General features: G+C 42.4%; 1 protein-coding gene across 1 annotated transcript in view; it reads right to left on the bottom strand.

Annotated features, from left to right (window-relative positions):
• The window catches only part of cux2b (cut-like homeobox 2b), a 299039-nt gene that overhangs the window by 146507 nt on the left and 135776 nt on the right, over window positions 1-16756 (bottom strand). The window contains exons 2-3 of the mRNA XM_070887855.1: window positions 9410-9520; window positions 75-122 (exon numbers count right to left, since the gene is read on the bottom strand). Coding sequence (XP_070743956.1) covers window positions 75-122; window positions 9410-9520 — 159 coding nt within the window. The remainder of the gene's footprint in view (window positions 1-74; window positions 123-9409; window positions 9521-16756) is intronic.

The following is a 16756-nucleotide window of genomic DNA, read 5'->3' as shown; positions in this document are numbered from 1 at the left end:
AACTATTTCAAAGCACGCCTTCAATTAAAGGAGCAAACCGCATTTTGTTATTGTGAATATTTTGAAAAACTTACCTCAGCCTGGAAGCTCTTTAAGAGAGGTGCCACCATTTCTCTAACCTCCTGAAATAAAATTGTACAGTTTAAAGGTAAAAATTAAACTTGCAACAATGCTCTCTGCACAAATCCACCCTTGCAATTTAAATCTATTGGACCCAATTTTCCACCAAATACATTCTGGGCCAATGATACATGTGCCAACAATAACATTATTTTCTTAATTACAAAACTTAAAGGCTTGTGCTGACTACAACATTCTAGCTCTATCCTTTAAGTGCTGGGTTAACTAAAAGAGGAGACATGATACCATCTGATTTTTCTCTTTAACTGAGGAAAAACGTGCCATGGGGTTGTTCTCCTTAAAGCAGAGAAGGTTGAGAGGAGATTTGATAGAGGTGTCCAATATCATGAGGGGTCTAGACAGAGGAGAGAGGGAGAAACTGTTCCCATTGGCAGAAGGGTCGAGAACCAGAAGACACAGATTTAAGGTGATTGGCAAAAGAACCAAAGGTGACATAAGAAACAATTGTTTTACACAGCGAGTGGTTAGGATCTGAAATGCACTGCTGGAAAGGGTGTTGGAGGCAGACTCAATCATGACTTTCAAAAGGGAGTTGGATAAGTACCTGAAGAAAAAAAAAAATTGCAGAGCTATGGGAAAAGGACGGCGGAGTGGGACTGGCTGAAGTGCTCTTGCAGCGAGCTGGCATGGGCTCGACGGGCAGAATGGCCTCCTTCAGTGCTGTAAACACTCTATGATTCTATGAATCAAACAGCTACTGCTTCAAACTGCTTCCTGCCCCTTACGAAGGTAGAGGTACATCAACTCGCACTATTTTTGTTATGGGTTAGCAGACATGGAAACTTGAGAGAAGTAAAGTCATACTGCGCCCAGTCTTCTGATCAAAGCAGACTGCTTGATTGTTGTTGAAGCAGAAAGTAAACTCTACTTCGACACCACTACTGCAGCAAAAAAGGCTGCCGCCAGTTTAAAAAATGGAGAATGCATTGGTAAGGAACAGAAATGCTGTTAGCACCACAGAAGGGAAACTGGGGCCATTATGTGGTAAATGCAATGGCAAATAAGTCATTTTTAATTATTTTCCACAAGTGACATTTATTCCGTTCCATTTGAATATCCTCTTCTGGCGGATGCATTCGAGCAAAAAAGGTTTTATAGATAGACATCTGTGAATTAATAGAGAAGTAAAAGAACACCATTTTCATATTGGCTTCCCAAATTAATACAGGCACACAGTATATACAGCACAACATTCATATAGTGCCCTTAACATCGACACAAAATCCCAAGTCATTTCACAAAGCATAAGAAAAAACTAAATGTTTCACCAAAGGAGGGTTGACAAAAAATTCAGTCTAAGAAATGGATATCAAGGGGTTTTTGAAGAAGGAAAGGTGCAGGGGTTTAGGAAGGGAATTCCGGAGCGCTAATAAGTGGGGTGGGGGAAGGGGAGAATGAATAAGAGGCCAGAGTTGGAGGAGCAGAAAGTTCAGAGGGCTTTAGGAGCTAACAGAGATAGGGAGGAGCAAGGTGACGAGGGGATTTAAACACATGAAGGAGAAGTTTAAATCTGAGGCATTGGGGAGCCATTTTATTCAGTGAGGACAGGGGTAAGGAGTCACTGGGACTTTGTGCCGTATAGGATACAGGTAGCAGTTTTAGATGAGCTGAGGTTTATGGAAGGTGTTGATTACTAGAATTGCTGAGTCTTGAGGTGACAACGGCCTTGGTTGAGGGGTTTGGCAGTAGATGGGCTGAGGCAGGGGGAAGTAGGCGGTCTTTGTGATGGAAAGGATATGGGGTCAGAAACTCTGTTCAGGTTTGAATAGGATGCTAAAGTTGCAAAGAGCCTGCTTCAGCCTGTGACAGTGATCAGAGAGGGGGATGAAACCGGTGAGAAGGACACAACTTTTGTGGTTGAGGGGGTGGGGGACAAAGACGATGGCTTTAGCCTTACCAATGTTTAGCTGGAGGGAACTGTGGTTCATTCAAAACTGGACAGCAACCTATTTGAAACATGAATCACCTGCCTCTGTGAATGATGACGTTTGGAGGATTTGTACCATGACTATAGCTCCCAGCTACTAGTGTATGTGGAGCTAGTGCATCTTAAAAGAAAACACATTAAATAAGTCTCCTGCTTACTGATCTACAAACCACCTCCAGAAAATCCAGCTGTGCACACGACATACACCAAGGGGTGAGTTAAGCATCCTGTCCAGTTTAAACCAACACAAAGAGAGGTTTGCACTTGAGGTCAGGATAACCTACCACAAGTAGGCGGCAGGGAGACATTCAAACCATTATTCCACTGCTTTGAAATATGATCATTAGATCAACAGTTGCATTACACTTAACAGCAGAAAGTAGTAAGAGAAAACAACTTTTAACCATCCTTTCTTCTTCTTGTCAGATCTATAGATGGAAGAGGAAGATACACCTGTGGGGGAAAGAACGGTGAATAGGTGCCACAGTATGAGAAAAGGACAATAAAAGAACATTATAAGTTGAAGCCTGGCTCCCAAATTGATAACGAACCTTCAGTTTCCAAAACTAACTTCAAACATCCCGAGCTGGAAATGCAGCAGCACCATCACAACAAATCCAACTCATATCTGGCTCATTCCATGCTCTACTGTGATGGCCCCTTAAGCTTCACCATCAATGACTCTCAAATTCATTACATGGAGGGGAGAATAATACTAATAAAGATATTGTTTTCTGTGGATGTATGAAGATTTTAAAACAGTCTAATTCTGACAAACTATAGACGTGTATGCGTCCTTCCAAGGAACTTTGTAATACTTGCATTCCACGCACCATGCATGTCTTGGTATTAAACACCAACATGGCATCAAATGTGAGGAAGCCTTGGAAATCGTTGAAAATAGGCAGAATACGGAATAATTTGGTCTGCTCTAGCTACTTAAATACATTAAATTAATGACATTAATGCCATGACAATAACTTAACATGTGTTGAGGTAGTCTGTCTTATGGCCATTTCTGTATAATCCATCTGTATCACCAAAGACTGGATCAATTGGGCTTGTATTCACTGGAGTTCAGAAGAATGAGAGGGGATCTCAAAGAAACGTTTAAAATTCTGACAGGTTTAGACAGGTTAAATGCAGGAAGAATGTTCCCAATGTTGGGGAAGTCCAGAACCAGGGGTCACAGTCTAAGGATAAGGGGTAAGCCATTTAGGATCGAGATGAGGAGAAACTTCTTCACCCAGAGAGTGGTGAACCTGTGGAATTCTTTACCACAGAAAGTTGTTGAGACCAATTCACTAAATATATTCAAAAATGAGTTAGATGTAGTCCTTACTACTAGGGGGATCAAGGGGTATGGCGAGAAAGCAGGAATGGGGTACTGAAGTTGCATGTTCAGCCATGAACTCATTAAATGGCGGTGCAGGCTCGAAGGGCCGAATGGCCTACTCCTGCACCTATTTTCTATGTTCCGATGTTTCTAAGGTACCAGAAACTTGCTGCAGGTTTTCAGAATGAAGCCATCGCTATTTGTGCTGAGCTCTGTTGAACAATGGCTTAACTGCACATTCCCATTATGTGCTGTGGCTGGCTCTCTGGTACAGAAGTAGTTTCCTGAATTTTCCTTTTAACTATTAATTTTGAATTGTTTACCTCCACACAAATAAACCTTCATTTAATACAACAAAGAAATTGTTCAACACCGCTTCCTGAAAGAACGACTTGAAATGAAAACCTTCTATCCATGACTCCCTCATCAACTGTCCAAAGAGGCCTCAATTAAGCAGAAACTGGGTCAGCTTTATCCACCTTCCACAACCTGTCTGCCCAAAAGCCCCTGCCAAGTATAATTCATGTGTAACTTTTCCTTAAGGGTTGAAGTCACATCACCCCACCCACCCCACTCTCTACAAAATCCTTTGTCCATTGTGAAAAACACACCAAAAAAACTATTATAACTAAAGCACTGCATAAAACTAGCAGCACCTCATGAAGAAATGGAGAGCGAGCTTTCTGCATGTGCAGCAGATTCACACATGCAATGGCAGTTCCGTATAACTCAATACTTCATGTTCTGTCATCACTTTAAAAACAAAATCCAAGTTCTTCACTGTGCACAATATTTTTGTTCTCTTTGGCACCTATGCAGCATTAATTTCTACATAATGTGTTTTTCAGGCAGGGACCAAACTAAACAAGCCTTCTGGTTCAACAGAGCTCACTGTGGAATCGTTTTCAAAACAGGTCAATGCAGCCTGAAATGACAATCGCCTGGGTCAACGAAACATAATGATGCACACTAGTTATGCAATTCCAGCTTTCCACTCCCACACAGGAGCTTCATTTACCATCACAGAACAATGATCCTGCAGAAAAACATCAATTCCTTAGCGATGCAATAAACAATTTCCCGAAAGAGCTATGAAAATAACCAGGTCACGATGAACATGGGGCACAGTATTTTTCTCACAGATCTCAAACTAAACAGAAATAAAGTGTATAGCTCGCTTGTACTCCTAACACCTTCTCTCTTTAATGAAGCTCCTGTGAACTGGCAACAAAAGTTATCCATTCCAAAGACCATGGCAACAAGCCTGCACATGGCCTTTCACAGCATTCTATTGAGAACCTTAACTTTCAAGATATCGCCAAATGTGCACCCTCGCCAGAATAAATAGGATTAAACTGAACCCACCCAAAAGTGTAAATTAACTTACTTATCCCAATATCCACCATTCCTTTCAGCGTGTTAACAAGGTAATAAAGGGGACAGGGGTTTGGGTTGTCAGCACAAGCTTCCCCAGTGAGTCAGTTGGTAAAGACAATTGTAACTGAGCCATACAGGAACACGCAGGAAGGTCTCAGTTCAATTCCCAGTCTCTGCTATTAACTGATCCCAGTCAGGGTGGCAGTAAGACCACTATAATTGGCCTTAGTTCCCTGGGCCACGAGGAGAATAAACTAGCACCTTGGATCGCTATCCAGTTATCCTTGCTAGATTGTGCTCATTGACTCTAATGTGATGCCTCATCGGTTGGATAGACTGCCTGCCTAAGCTCAGATATGAAGCGTTGTTATTCAGACAACGTACCGGGTGGTGCCCTGCATGTTTGGAATTGTATCCCAGCATGAGTCAGCTCCATCAAGAGAAGAAGGAAGAAAAAAGAACATCAGCAAAAAAAAAACAATTTAAAGATAGCTTAATCGGTGACACCCAATCATCAAGATTTACAGCGCAGTCCTCGACAACGTGGACCACTTCCTATACCTCGGGAGCCTTTTATCAACAAAGGCAGACATTGATGCAGAGATTCAACATTGCCTCCAGTACGCCAGTGCAGCCTTTGGCCGCCTGAGGAAAAGAGTGTTCGAAGACAAGGTCCTCAAACCTACCACCAAGCTCATGGTCTATAGGGCTGTAGTAATACCTGCCCTCCTGTGTGGATCAGAGGCATGGACGATGTAGAGAAGATACCTCAAGTCGCTGGAGATATATCACCAACAATGTCTCCGCAAGATCCTGCAAATCCCCTGGGAGGACAGGCACACCAACATCAGTGTCCTCGCCCAGGCTAATATCCCCATCATTGAAGCACTGACCACACTCGATCAGCTTCGCTGGGCAGGCCACATAGTTCGCATACCAGACACGAGGCTCCCTAAGCAATTGCTCTATGCGGAGCTCCTTCACGGCAAATGAGCGAAAGGTGGGCAGCGGAAACGTTACAAGGACACCCTCAAAGCCTCCCTGGTGAAGTGTGACATCACCACTGACACCTGGGAGTTCCTGGCCAAAGACCGCCCTAGGTGAAGAAAGTGCATCCGGGTAGGCGTTGAACTCTTCAAATCTCAGGCGCAGGCAGCGGAAGGAGCGTGCGGCAAATCAGTCCCACCCCTTCCTTCCCCCAACGAATGTCTGTCCCACCTGTGACAGGGTCTGAGGCTCTCACATTGGACTGTTCAGCCACCAAAGGACTCACTTTAGGAGTGGAAGCAAGGACTACCTATGATGATGATGATGATGAGCTTAATCGGTTCAAGAGAGTGTAGCTTTGAAATAGTGGTCGTCAATTGCTACTGCAGAAACTGCAAAGACCATCAGGGAAGCAAGATCAGAACCAACAGATAGGGTCAGGATCATAGAGGTAAGGTAATTGAACAAATCTGGGCCAACTGATGCAGAATGGATTGGTCAACTCAAATTGCACGGGGTAGCCTGGAGGAGGAATTCATAGAATGCATACGGGATTGTTTCTTAGAACAGTATGTTACAGAACCTACAAGGGAGCAAGCTATCTTAGATCTGGTCCTGTGTAATGAGACAGGAAAAATAAACGATCTCCTAGTAAAAGATCCTCTCGGAATGAGCGGTCACAGTATGGTTGAATTTGTAATACAGATTGAAGGTGAGGAAGTTGTGTCAGAAACAAGCGTACTATGCTTAAACAAAGGGGACTACAGTGGGATGAGGGCAGAGATGGCTAAAGTAGACTGGAAACACAGACTAAACGGTGGCACAATTGAGGAACAGTGGAGGACTTTTAAGGAGCTCTTTCATAGTGCGCAACAAAAATATATTCCAGTGAAAGAGAAGGGTGGTAAAAGAAGGGATAACCAGCCGTGGATAACCAAGGAAATAAAGGAGAGTATCAAATCAAAGACCAATGCGTATAAGGTGGCCAAGGTTAGTGGGAAACTAGAAGATTGGGAAAATTTTAAACAACAGCAAAGAATGACTAAAAAAGCAATAAAGAAAGGAAAGATAGATTACAAAGGTAAACTTGCGCAAAACATAAAAACAGATAGTAAAAGCTTTTACAGATATATAAAACGGAAAAGAGTGACTAAAGTAAATGTTGGTCCCTTAGAAGATGAGAACGGGGATTTAATAATGGGAAATGTGGAAATGGCTGAGACCTTAAACAATTATTTTGCTTCAGTCTTCACAGTGGAAGACACAAAAACCATGCCAAAAATTGCTGGTCACAGGAATGTGGGAAGGGAGGACCTTGAGATAATCACTATCACTAGTGGGGTAGTGCTGGACAGGCTAATGGGACTCAAGGTAGACAAGTCCCCTGGTCCTGATGAAATGCATTTCAGGGTATTAAAAGAGATGGTGGAAGTTATAGCAGATGCATTCGTTATAATCTACCAAAATTCTCTGGACTCTGGGGAGGTACCAGCGGATTGGAAAGCAGCTAATGTAACACCTCTGTTTAAAAAAGGGGGCAGACAAAAGGCAGGTAACTATAGGCCGGTTAGTTTAACATCTGTAGTGGGGAAAATGCTTGAAACTATCATTAAGGAAGAAATAGCGGGACATCTAGATAGGAATAGTGCAATCAAGCAGACGCAGCATGGATTCATGAAGGGGAAATCATGTTTAACTAATTTACTGGAATTCTTTGAGGATATAACGAGCATGGTGGATAGAGGTGTACCGATGGATGTGGTGTATTTAGATTTCCAAAAGGCATTCTATAAGGTGCCACACAAAAGGTTACTGCAGAAGATAGAGGTACGCGGAGTCAGAGGAAATGTATTAGCATGGATAGAGAATTGGCTAGCTAACAGAAAGCAGAGAGTCGGGATAAATGGGTCCTTTTCGGGGTGGAAATCGGTGGTTAGTGGTGTGCCACAGGAATCGGTGCTGGGACCACAACTGTTTACAATATACAAAGATGACCTGGAAGAGGGGACAGAGTGTAGTGTAACAAAATTTGCAGATGACACAAAGATTAGTGGGAAAGCGGGTTGTGTAGAGGACACAGAGAGGCTGCAAAGAGATTTGGATATGTTAAGCAAATGGGCTAAGGTTTGGCAGATGGAATACAATGTCGGAAAGTGTGAGGTCATCCACCTTGGGGTAAAAAAACAGTAAAAGGGAATATTATTTGAACGGGGAGAAATTACAACATGCTGCGGTGCAGAGGGACCTGGGGGTCCTTGTGCATGAATCCCAAAAAGTTAGTTTGCAGGTGCAGCAGATAATCAGGAAGGCGAATGGAATGTTGGCCTTCATTGCGAGAGGGATGGAGTACAAAAGCAGGGAGGGCCTGCTGCAACTATATAGGGTATTGGTAAGGCCGCACCTGGAGTACTACGTGCAGTTTTGGTCACCTTACTTAAGGAAGGATATACTGGCTTTGGAGGGGGTACAGAGACGATTCACTAGGCTGATTCCGGAGATGAGAGGGTTACCTTATGATGATAGATTGAGTAGACTGGGTCTTTACTCGTTGGAGTTCAGAAGGATGAGGGGTGATCTTATAGAAACATTTAAAATAATGAAAGGGATAGACAAGATAGAGGCGGAAAGGTTGTTTCCACTGGTCGGGGAGACTAGAACTAGAGGGCACAGCCTCAAAATACGGGGGAGCCAATTTAAAACCGAGTTGAGAAGGAATTTCTTCTCCCAGAGGGTTGTGAATCTATAGAATTCTCTGCCCAAGGAAGCAGTTGAGGCTAGCTCATTGAATGTATTCAAGTCACAGATGGATAGATTTTTAACTAATAAGGAAATTAAGGGTTACGGGGAGCGGGCGGGTAAGTGGAGCTGAGTCCACGGCCAGATCAGCCATGATCTTATTGAATGGTGGAGCAGGCTCGAGGGGCTAGATGGCCTACTCCTGTTCCTAATTCTTATGTTCTTATGGAACTCGAACACTAAATCTTCAGCTGAACAAACCCAGGTCTGACCATCATTATTCCATTGAAACACTTACAAGAGTCCAATTTAAAACATTTGTGACAAACATATACTTTGAAGTGTTAACAAGTTACTGATTTACAATAACAGTGCTTTTTGCAGGTGAAGCAAACACTTCACAAAAGACAAAACCTTTCTATTCAAATGAAGGGTAAATTTTGTCCATTTTTCACTTTTTCCTCACAAATTTTCTCCCCTCCCTTCCTTGCTTTCCTGAAGACAGGATACAGCTCTACTGCCCTCGGGCACCCACCAGAATGGTCGTTATTCATGCGGGAGTCTTGGGGGTGAGTGTTATTGGGCTACTTGACTGAGTGCGGGGCGAGGGGGAAAGACTGTAAACCAATTGCCTCCACAACAAAGAGCTGCATTGATTGGGGATCGAACCTAAGACCCTTCTGCCTGTATGGCTCATCTACTCACTGAATAAATTCACCAAACCACTCGCAGTGAATTCCCCATTTTATTTTAGGATAACCAAGGTTGGTTGACCAGGAGACATACTCCAGGAAACTTCAGGAAGTTTCAAAACATACAGTTCAAGTTAAAGTTCCCATTCCGTTTTAGTCTCACTGCAATATACAGGATTAGCTAGGTAAATAAACAGGAGTGGCATGCTGTACCTCTGGTACATTTCTTTTGAATTCTCGACTCAGTTCTATGAGATGCTTGTGAGATTGTTCGCTCTCCTCCTGTCGAGCTGCTAGCTCTGATGCGACCGAGTTCAGCTCCTTCTGCGGACAAGATAAGAAGAGAGATGGCAAGTTATCATCGAAGAGGTCAAAAGTCTGCTTCAAAGTTTATCACAAGCCAAGTTGGAACTGCTGTCAACTGTGAGCTGCCGAGAAGGATTAGTCGCAGAATGAGAGTACGAAGCACCAGTCAATGAAAGGCTTTTAGATAATCAGATACTTCAGATAATCGATCTTCACCTGCCAAAGGTTAAAAGGGCTTCAAAGATTAAAGTTAATTGAAATCACTGAAGCCAGGCTCGTTGTTACTTTTAGATATAAAATATCAGATGCAAAAAGCGTTCCTAAACAAGAGTTTCTGAACAAACTTACTACCTTTTTCAGCTCGCTCGATGGGCAAGGTGACTAAATCCACGAGTAACTAAAGGTTCAATCCTCGGCCTGTGCTGAGGCAATCGATCTCAGCCAAAGCAGTGGCACAGACACTACAATTGGCCTCAGTGCCCCGGGTTCGGGTGAAGAAAATCAATCAAGGTTCCCGTTCCAGATTCAGTGACCCCTGTTGGAAGGGTGAAGGTGAGGAGATGAGGGGATTGATTCCAGAGATGAGGAGGTTGACTTATGAGAAAAGGTTGAGAAGGTTGGGCCTTTCCTCATTGGAATTCAGAAGAATGAGAGGGGATCTTATCGAAACGTGTAAGTTTATGAGGGGGCTTGACAAGGTGGATGCAGAGAGGATGTTTCCACTGATGGGGGAGACTAGAACTAGAGGGCATAGAAACATAGAAACATAGAAAATAGGCGCAGGAGTAGGCCATTCGGCCCTTAAAGGGCCACCCATTTAAAACTGAGATGAGGAGGAATTTCTTCTCTCAGCGGGTTGTAAATCTGTGGAATTCGCTGCCTCAGAGAGCTGTGGAAGCTGAGTCATTGAATAAATTTAAGACAGAGATAGACAGTTTCTTAAACAATAAGAGGTTATGGGGAGCAGGCGGGGAAGTGGACCTGAGTCCATCATCGGATCAGCCATGATCGTATTAAATGGCGGAGCAGGCTCGAGGGGCTGTACGGCCTACTCCTGCTCCTATTTCTTATATTCTTATGTTCTTATGAGAGGACAGGGTCAGGCTCGACTGATTGAATACCTGCCGATACTCACGCAGGAGGACTGGCTACTTGGGTGAGGGTCAAGGGCATCTTGCGCCCTTGGAACCGTATCTCAGCAAGGAATCAACACTTGCAGGAGAGATGGGGAGGGGCGGAAATTGGTGCTAGGGATGTTGGAAGAAAATAAAAGGCTCAGAAACCCACTAATATATGTATTAAAAAAATATTTTCGGATGAAAATAGTTCATAAATTTCAACTTTGTACAATTTGGAAGAAAGTGTCATTCAATTCTATGTTGTGTTTATTTTTGTGTACACCATATTGAAGCATATTGATATGATAAAATATTTATAAAACATATGAAAATGTTCCGTTATCATTTGCATCAACTACTAAACACAGTAAGATCACGAATTATATGACAAATTAGAAGGTTCGAACCACAGAAACAAAGTGAATTGCAAATTTAATAAAGGCATCAATCATAAGAAATGTCATTTTATGTCATAAGCAGAAATTTAACAGCTGTAAAATGTTCCATTTTCTGTAAATTGCTTTAAAATGTGAACGTAAAACACCTTCATGTTTTTGTTGCTTTAGGAACTATATTAAAAATGCTATTCTTATTATGTCAGTTTATCACAATTGAGCTAATTTCTTTTAAAGTCTCAATTGTCAACTGCCTTTCTACACCATTAGGTTTCCTTTTCATATTTATATCTAGAAAGTGGCAAGTAATATTTTTCATCAATAGTTATATTGATAACGGATCCAAATATAGGTGTTGGTCTTAGCAATATTGAATAGTTCCCGTTAATTCTGATGTGAACATTCTGAGAAACATACAATTGTAAATATTCAATATAAAAATCAGTGAAAAGGTTCCATGTTATGGCATTAGTCTTCCAGTTAAAGTTCAGGAGTGGTTGCCATAATCTGTTTAGATGAGAAAATGATCAATTTTCTAAAATCTGCAATATTCAGCTAAACAGGAAGTATGTTAGCCTTTAGAGATATACACAGTGCTGGATAGGAGAATTTTTGAAAAAGACACAACATTCAGATTACCTACTACATGTGAAGCCCTTTCATGCAAACATCAATACTCCAGAAACACAGCTTGACAGGAAAGTTTTAAGCCTGTTCATTATATGCCATGGCAACATCGCACACCAGGCATCTATTAAGCTATGTATGAAGTTACAAGGTGTGAAATGAATTCAACTATAGCTAATTACTGGCAGGAAATCAGATGACTAAAAAGAATTAATGAATAAACTGTATAAAGATGTAAGCTTGGAAGATTAATAATTAAAATCAGCATTAAGAGTGAGCTACATCAAAAAGAAATCACTCAGGGGCTCGCCCAGTGGCTCAGTGAGTTCATCCAGTGAATAGCTAACCAGTTAAGTCACAGGTTTGATCCCTGCACAATGTTGAGTTCGCTGATCTCAGCCGGGGTTTGTGGCAAGGACCTACAATTGATCTTGGTAATCCCTGATATGGTAAGTTGAGAAAGAGAAATCAGTTCCCTCCTTCTCATCATTATGCAGCAAGCCCTGCTGGAAGTATGCACATGAATATCAGGCGAGCACACGACTGGACTCAGCTACTATGTCCCCCATGATGGAATAGTCTATCGACAATTAAGACTCACACATGACGAATGGACGCTTGGATGAAGTACATGGGTGATGGCTACCCATAAACCATAAATCAGCAAGACGATAATGCCTTCAGAAGATGGGGCGGGCAGAAAGAGAGCTCTTTTAATGAAGAACAATACTCTCCCTCTTAAGGCAAGTTCTTTGACTCACAAGGTGGCTGCACAAGTCAAAACAATGGCATTTATTCTTGTTGAAAATAAATGGTAACCCATCCACAGCCCCACATTCTTTCTTTTTGTGCTGCAACTAATTGCAATCAGTAGCAGATATCTGACACAGTGACAGCATCAGCAAAATTGTTGCTGAGAGCACAGAATCTTTGTCTAAAAATAATCAGACATTCCGTGCACTGCTGTTTGTTATAATGGTAATCGATGCTGGAGGCTTTGGATTCCATCAATTTATAGATCTCCGCTATTCTGCCTAGTGATTGTGTTCTGCACACGCTGCCAAGGCAGCGCAGGGTACTGTATGATGAAGATAAGCTCAGATTCTATTCAGACATTCCTTATCAGCTCTGCTTCTCTGCAATGCAAAGATGGCTTGAACACCTAAAGATTAGTTCACCAGCTACGATGTCAAATTTAAGGGTATTGATCAATAAATCAAATCACATGAAATCAATCAGCCAATCAGACAGGCTCAGCAAATGCATTATTGCTGCTTCCCAAAGGCGGCAGCCGGTGCACGGATTCCATCTAAACAGCAATTCCTGGCGCTCTGCCAACCACTCGTCCGTCTAATAGACTCCACAGTAGACGAACACAAACCCAGCAGAACAGCAATAAATTTCTCATCAAATAGCAGATACAGACATGAGATGAACATCTGCTCTGCCCTGACAAAGCTCTTGTGCTCGTGTGAAATAAATAGTATCTGCAAACTGTGTCTGACAGACCACCCCAAAGGCGGCCTCACCTCGACCAAAGCAGCATGCAGGAATATTCTGTCGGTTATTTCAATCAATTAATTTAAACGGGCTTCGCACTTCTTCCTTCCAAAGTTGAGTCAAATTTGAACAAGAGCCAGAGCCATACATCAATAAACAGACCATCAAGGGAACCTGTACTGCTCAGGCAACCTACACAGACCTTCTTATAATTCCCATTAAACAGTGATGACCCAAGAAAAAAACAAATACCGTAATGTGCTTACCAATAGGACCCAACTGCACTACAAAAGACTTTGAACAAATTGCTTCCTACTAAGAATGGACTTGATTGATTAAAGGACATGTTATACTAAAGGTTCTTCTGTGGTAAATCCAGTACAAGTTCAGCCATGGTGCTGTAAAGTCCACAGAGTAAACCTTCACACTGGTACAGAAAAAAAAAATCAATTGTCCATCAGAATGTAACTTTCATACATAAGAATATAAGAAATAGGAGCAGGAGCAGGCCATTTGGTCCCTCGATTCTGCTCCGCCATTCAGTAAGATCATGGCTGACCTGATCTTGGCCTCAACTGCACTTCCCCGCCCGTTGCCCATAACCCTTGATTCCCTGGCGCACGTGAAGCTAGCCTTGATACAATTCTGCACCTTCGATCTGTACTGCTCAATGCTAGGTAATGAAGAGTGCTGGTGTGGTTATATGGTGCAATATATCACTTCACTTCTGTCCCTCCTGGGCACCTGCTCAGCTCATTTCTAAAGATCAGTGTAAATAAACCAAACTTTGTTACACCAGTCACAAATCTAATCATGGTTTTTAGATATGTTTGAAAGAAAAAAATTGCATTTATATAGCACTTTTCACAACCTCAGGACATTCCAACACATACACAGCCAGTGAAATATTTTTACGTTTAGTTACTGTTGTAATGCAAAGAAATGTGGCAGCCAATTTGTACACAGCAAGGTCCCACAAACAGCAATGATACAAATGGCCAGATAATCTGTTTCTGATAGTGTTGGTTGAAGGATAACGGTAGACAAGGACACTGGGAGAATTCCCAAATCTTCTTTGAATACTGCCATGGGATCTTTTAATGTTGACTTGACCTCAGACAGTGTCGCACTCCCTCAGTATTGCACTGAAGTGGCAGCCTGGATTATTCTCTGGGATGGGGCTTGAATCCACAACTTCTGGCTGACCTCTGAAAGGCACACTGTCTGGGAGAAGCATTTCATGTCAAGGCACCCTGTTTGGGGCATTGCTGACAAAAAGAAACCGGATCACATCAACTAATGTTTACAATACACCCGCTTCAAAGAGTAAGTCATGGGTCCAACACCATCAACAGAAAATTGCATTTATATAGTACTTTTAATGTTAAAAACATCCCACGGCACTTTATAAATTGAAATTAGACAGGGAAATAGGTGATGGAGGGAGAGAGGAGACGGGGTGATGAAAAACTGGGTCAAAAAAATGGGTTTTTAAAAGGAGGAAATAGAAGTGGAGAGAAGGGATTTAATAAGGGCATTCCAGAGAGCTGGGCCTGGTTGCTGAAGGCTTTGCTACAAATAGTGGAGCAAAAGCAATGGGACAAAGGACAAAACAACTGGAGGATGTGGGAGGGGATAGAAGGCTGGCAGAGGGTGCAGGGATAGGGTGGGACGAGGTGATGGAGATTTGATGAAAAGGATGAAGATTTTAAACTTAAGATGTTGGAGGACAAGGAGCCAATGTAGGCTAGCGAGAGCAGATTGGTGCGGAACTGGCTGGTGGGCTTTGGATAAAGTGGAGTTTATGGAAAGTGAAGGCCGGGAAGCTAGTAAGAAAGACATTGGAATAATGGAGTCTAGAGGTGACAAAAGCATGGATAAGGGTTTCAGCTGCACTGGGGCTGAGGTGGTGCAGAGATGTGCACTGTAGGAGAGATGGAAATAAGCAACAACAACTTGTATTTATATAGCGCCTTTAACATAGTGAATCGTCCCAAGGCACTCACAGGAGTATTATGCGATAGAAATTTGACACCGAGCCGCATAAGTGGAAATTTGCGCAGGTGACCAAAAGCTTAGTCAAAGAGGTAGGTTTTACGGAGCGTCTTGAAGGAGGAAGGAGAGGAGAGGTTTAGGCAGGGAGTTTCAGGGCTTGGGGTCTAGGCAATAGAAGGCACGGCCACCAATGGTTGAGCCATTATAATCAGGGATGCTCACGAGGGCAGAATTAGAGGAGCGCAGATATCTCGGGAGGTTGCGGGTCTGGAGGAGATTACAGCGATAGGGAGGGGCGAGGCCATGGAGGGATTTGAAAATAAGGATAAGAATTTTGAAATCAAGGCATTGCTTAACCGGAAGCCAATGTAGGTCAGCGAGCACAGGGGTGATGGGTGAGCGGGACTTGGTGCGAGTTAGGACATGGGCAGCTGAGTTTTGGATAACCTCTAGTTTACGTAGTGTAGAATGTGGGAGGCCAGCCAAGAGTTCATTGGAATAGTCTCGTCTCGAGGTAATCAAGCAATGTTGGTGATTGATAAAATGTGAGGTTTGAAGCCCAGTTGGGGCTTAAACAGGCCGCCATGGTTATTATTTTTGGGAAGTAAACTCACTAGAATTTAAATCAATCCACATTCACTAGCCCAATTTGAACTAATTTGCTCCCATGAGATTTTTTTTAAACATCCTGATTAAGGTGGGGCCTTTTATCCCAATCAAAGACAGAGGTAAACAGCTTACATTCTGCCCAATCAGAGTGTGAAACACTGCTTTAAAAACTGTGCAATTATGTGATTTCAGCTCAAAGTTTTCTCCCTTGTGGTAGTAGAGAACTACCATAAAATGTTTTTTCTTCTCATAGGTCAGACAGTCCACATCTACAGTGATTCAAGCCTCTTATATAGGAAAATGTAAAACATTTTAGAAAGGGACAAGCATCACACAGAGATATTTAACACAGAGCTGCTACTTCCACATTTTCGCCTCTCAAGGACTCACTTTCACAGGCTGACGTGACCAAGGATCTGTGCATGTTAATCTTAATTGTGTAATTTTATCTGTTTGCCACCAGTGAAGGAGCCATAAATAAGATGCATTACATCACAGTGTGTCAGAGGGTGGTGTAGTGAAGAGCAATTGTAGACTGTAAACCAAAGCGTACTAATATAAAGTTCCAGGAGCAGCTGTTAATGAACCTTCCACAATGATAGAAAGTGAGAATCTTCACAGGACTGGATTGAGTACAAACTGTTTTTTGTTCTGTGATGGAAAATGTGTTCCCAAAGAACAATTTCAGCAATGATAATCGATCTACATGGTCACTGGTGTTCCATATCCATGGAAAAATGGCCATAATTGCAGAATGTGGTCCCGACAACAGAGTGAAAAATTCCAAATTAGAGGTAACTAGAAGTGAATTTAACTTATTGAGTCACCATTTTCTTAATTATAAATGGAGAGAAGGCTGTCCCAGGATGCTGAGGAAAAGCCCAAATCTCACATAATAAAAATGGAATTTGACTTATCTAGTCACCGTTAGCCAGTGATTTCCATCCTCAGCCACTGCAATGAGTCAGAAGAAGACAGTAACATCTCACAAACAGTATTTGGCTTACTTG

The sequence above is a fragment of the Pristiophorus japonicus genome, chromosome 8 (genome assembly GCF_044704955.1).
Source record: "Pristiophorus japonicus isolate sPriJap1 chromosome 8, sPriJap1.hap1, whole genome shotgun sequence".
Classification (NCBI taxonomy): Eukaryota; Metazoa; Chordata; class Chondrichthyes; family Pristiophoridae; genus Pristiophorus; species Pristiophorus japonicus.
Note: the sequence above shows the minus strand (reverse complement) of the source record. Positions and strands in the feature narration are given on the sequence as shown.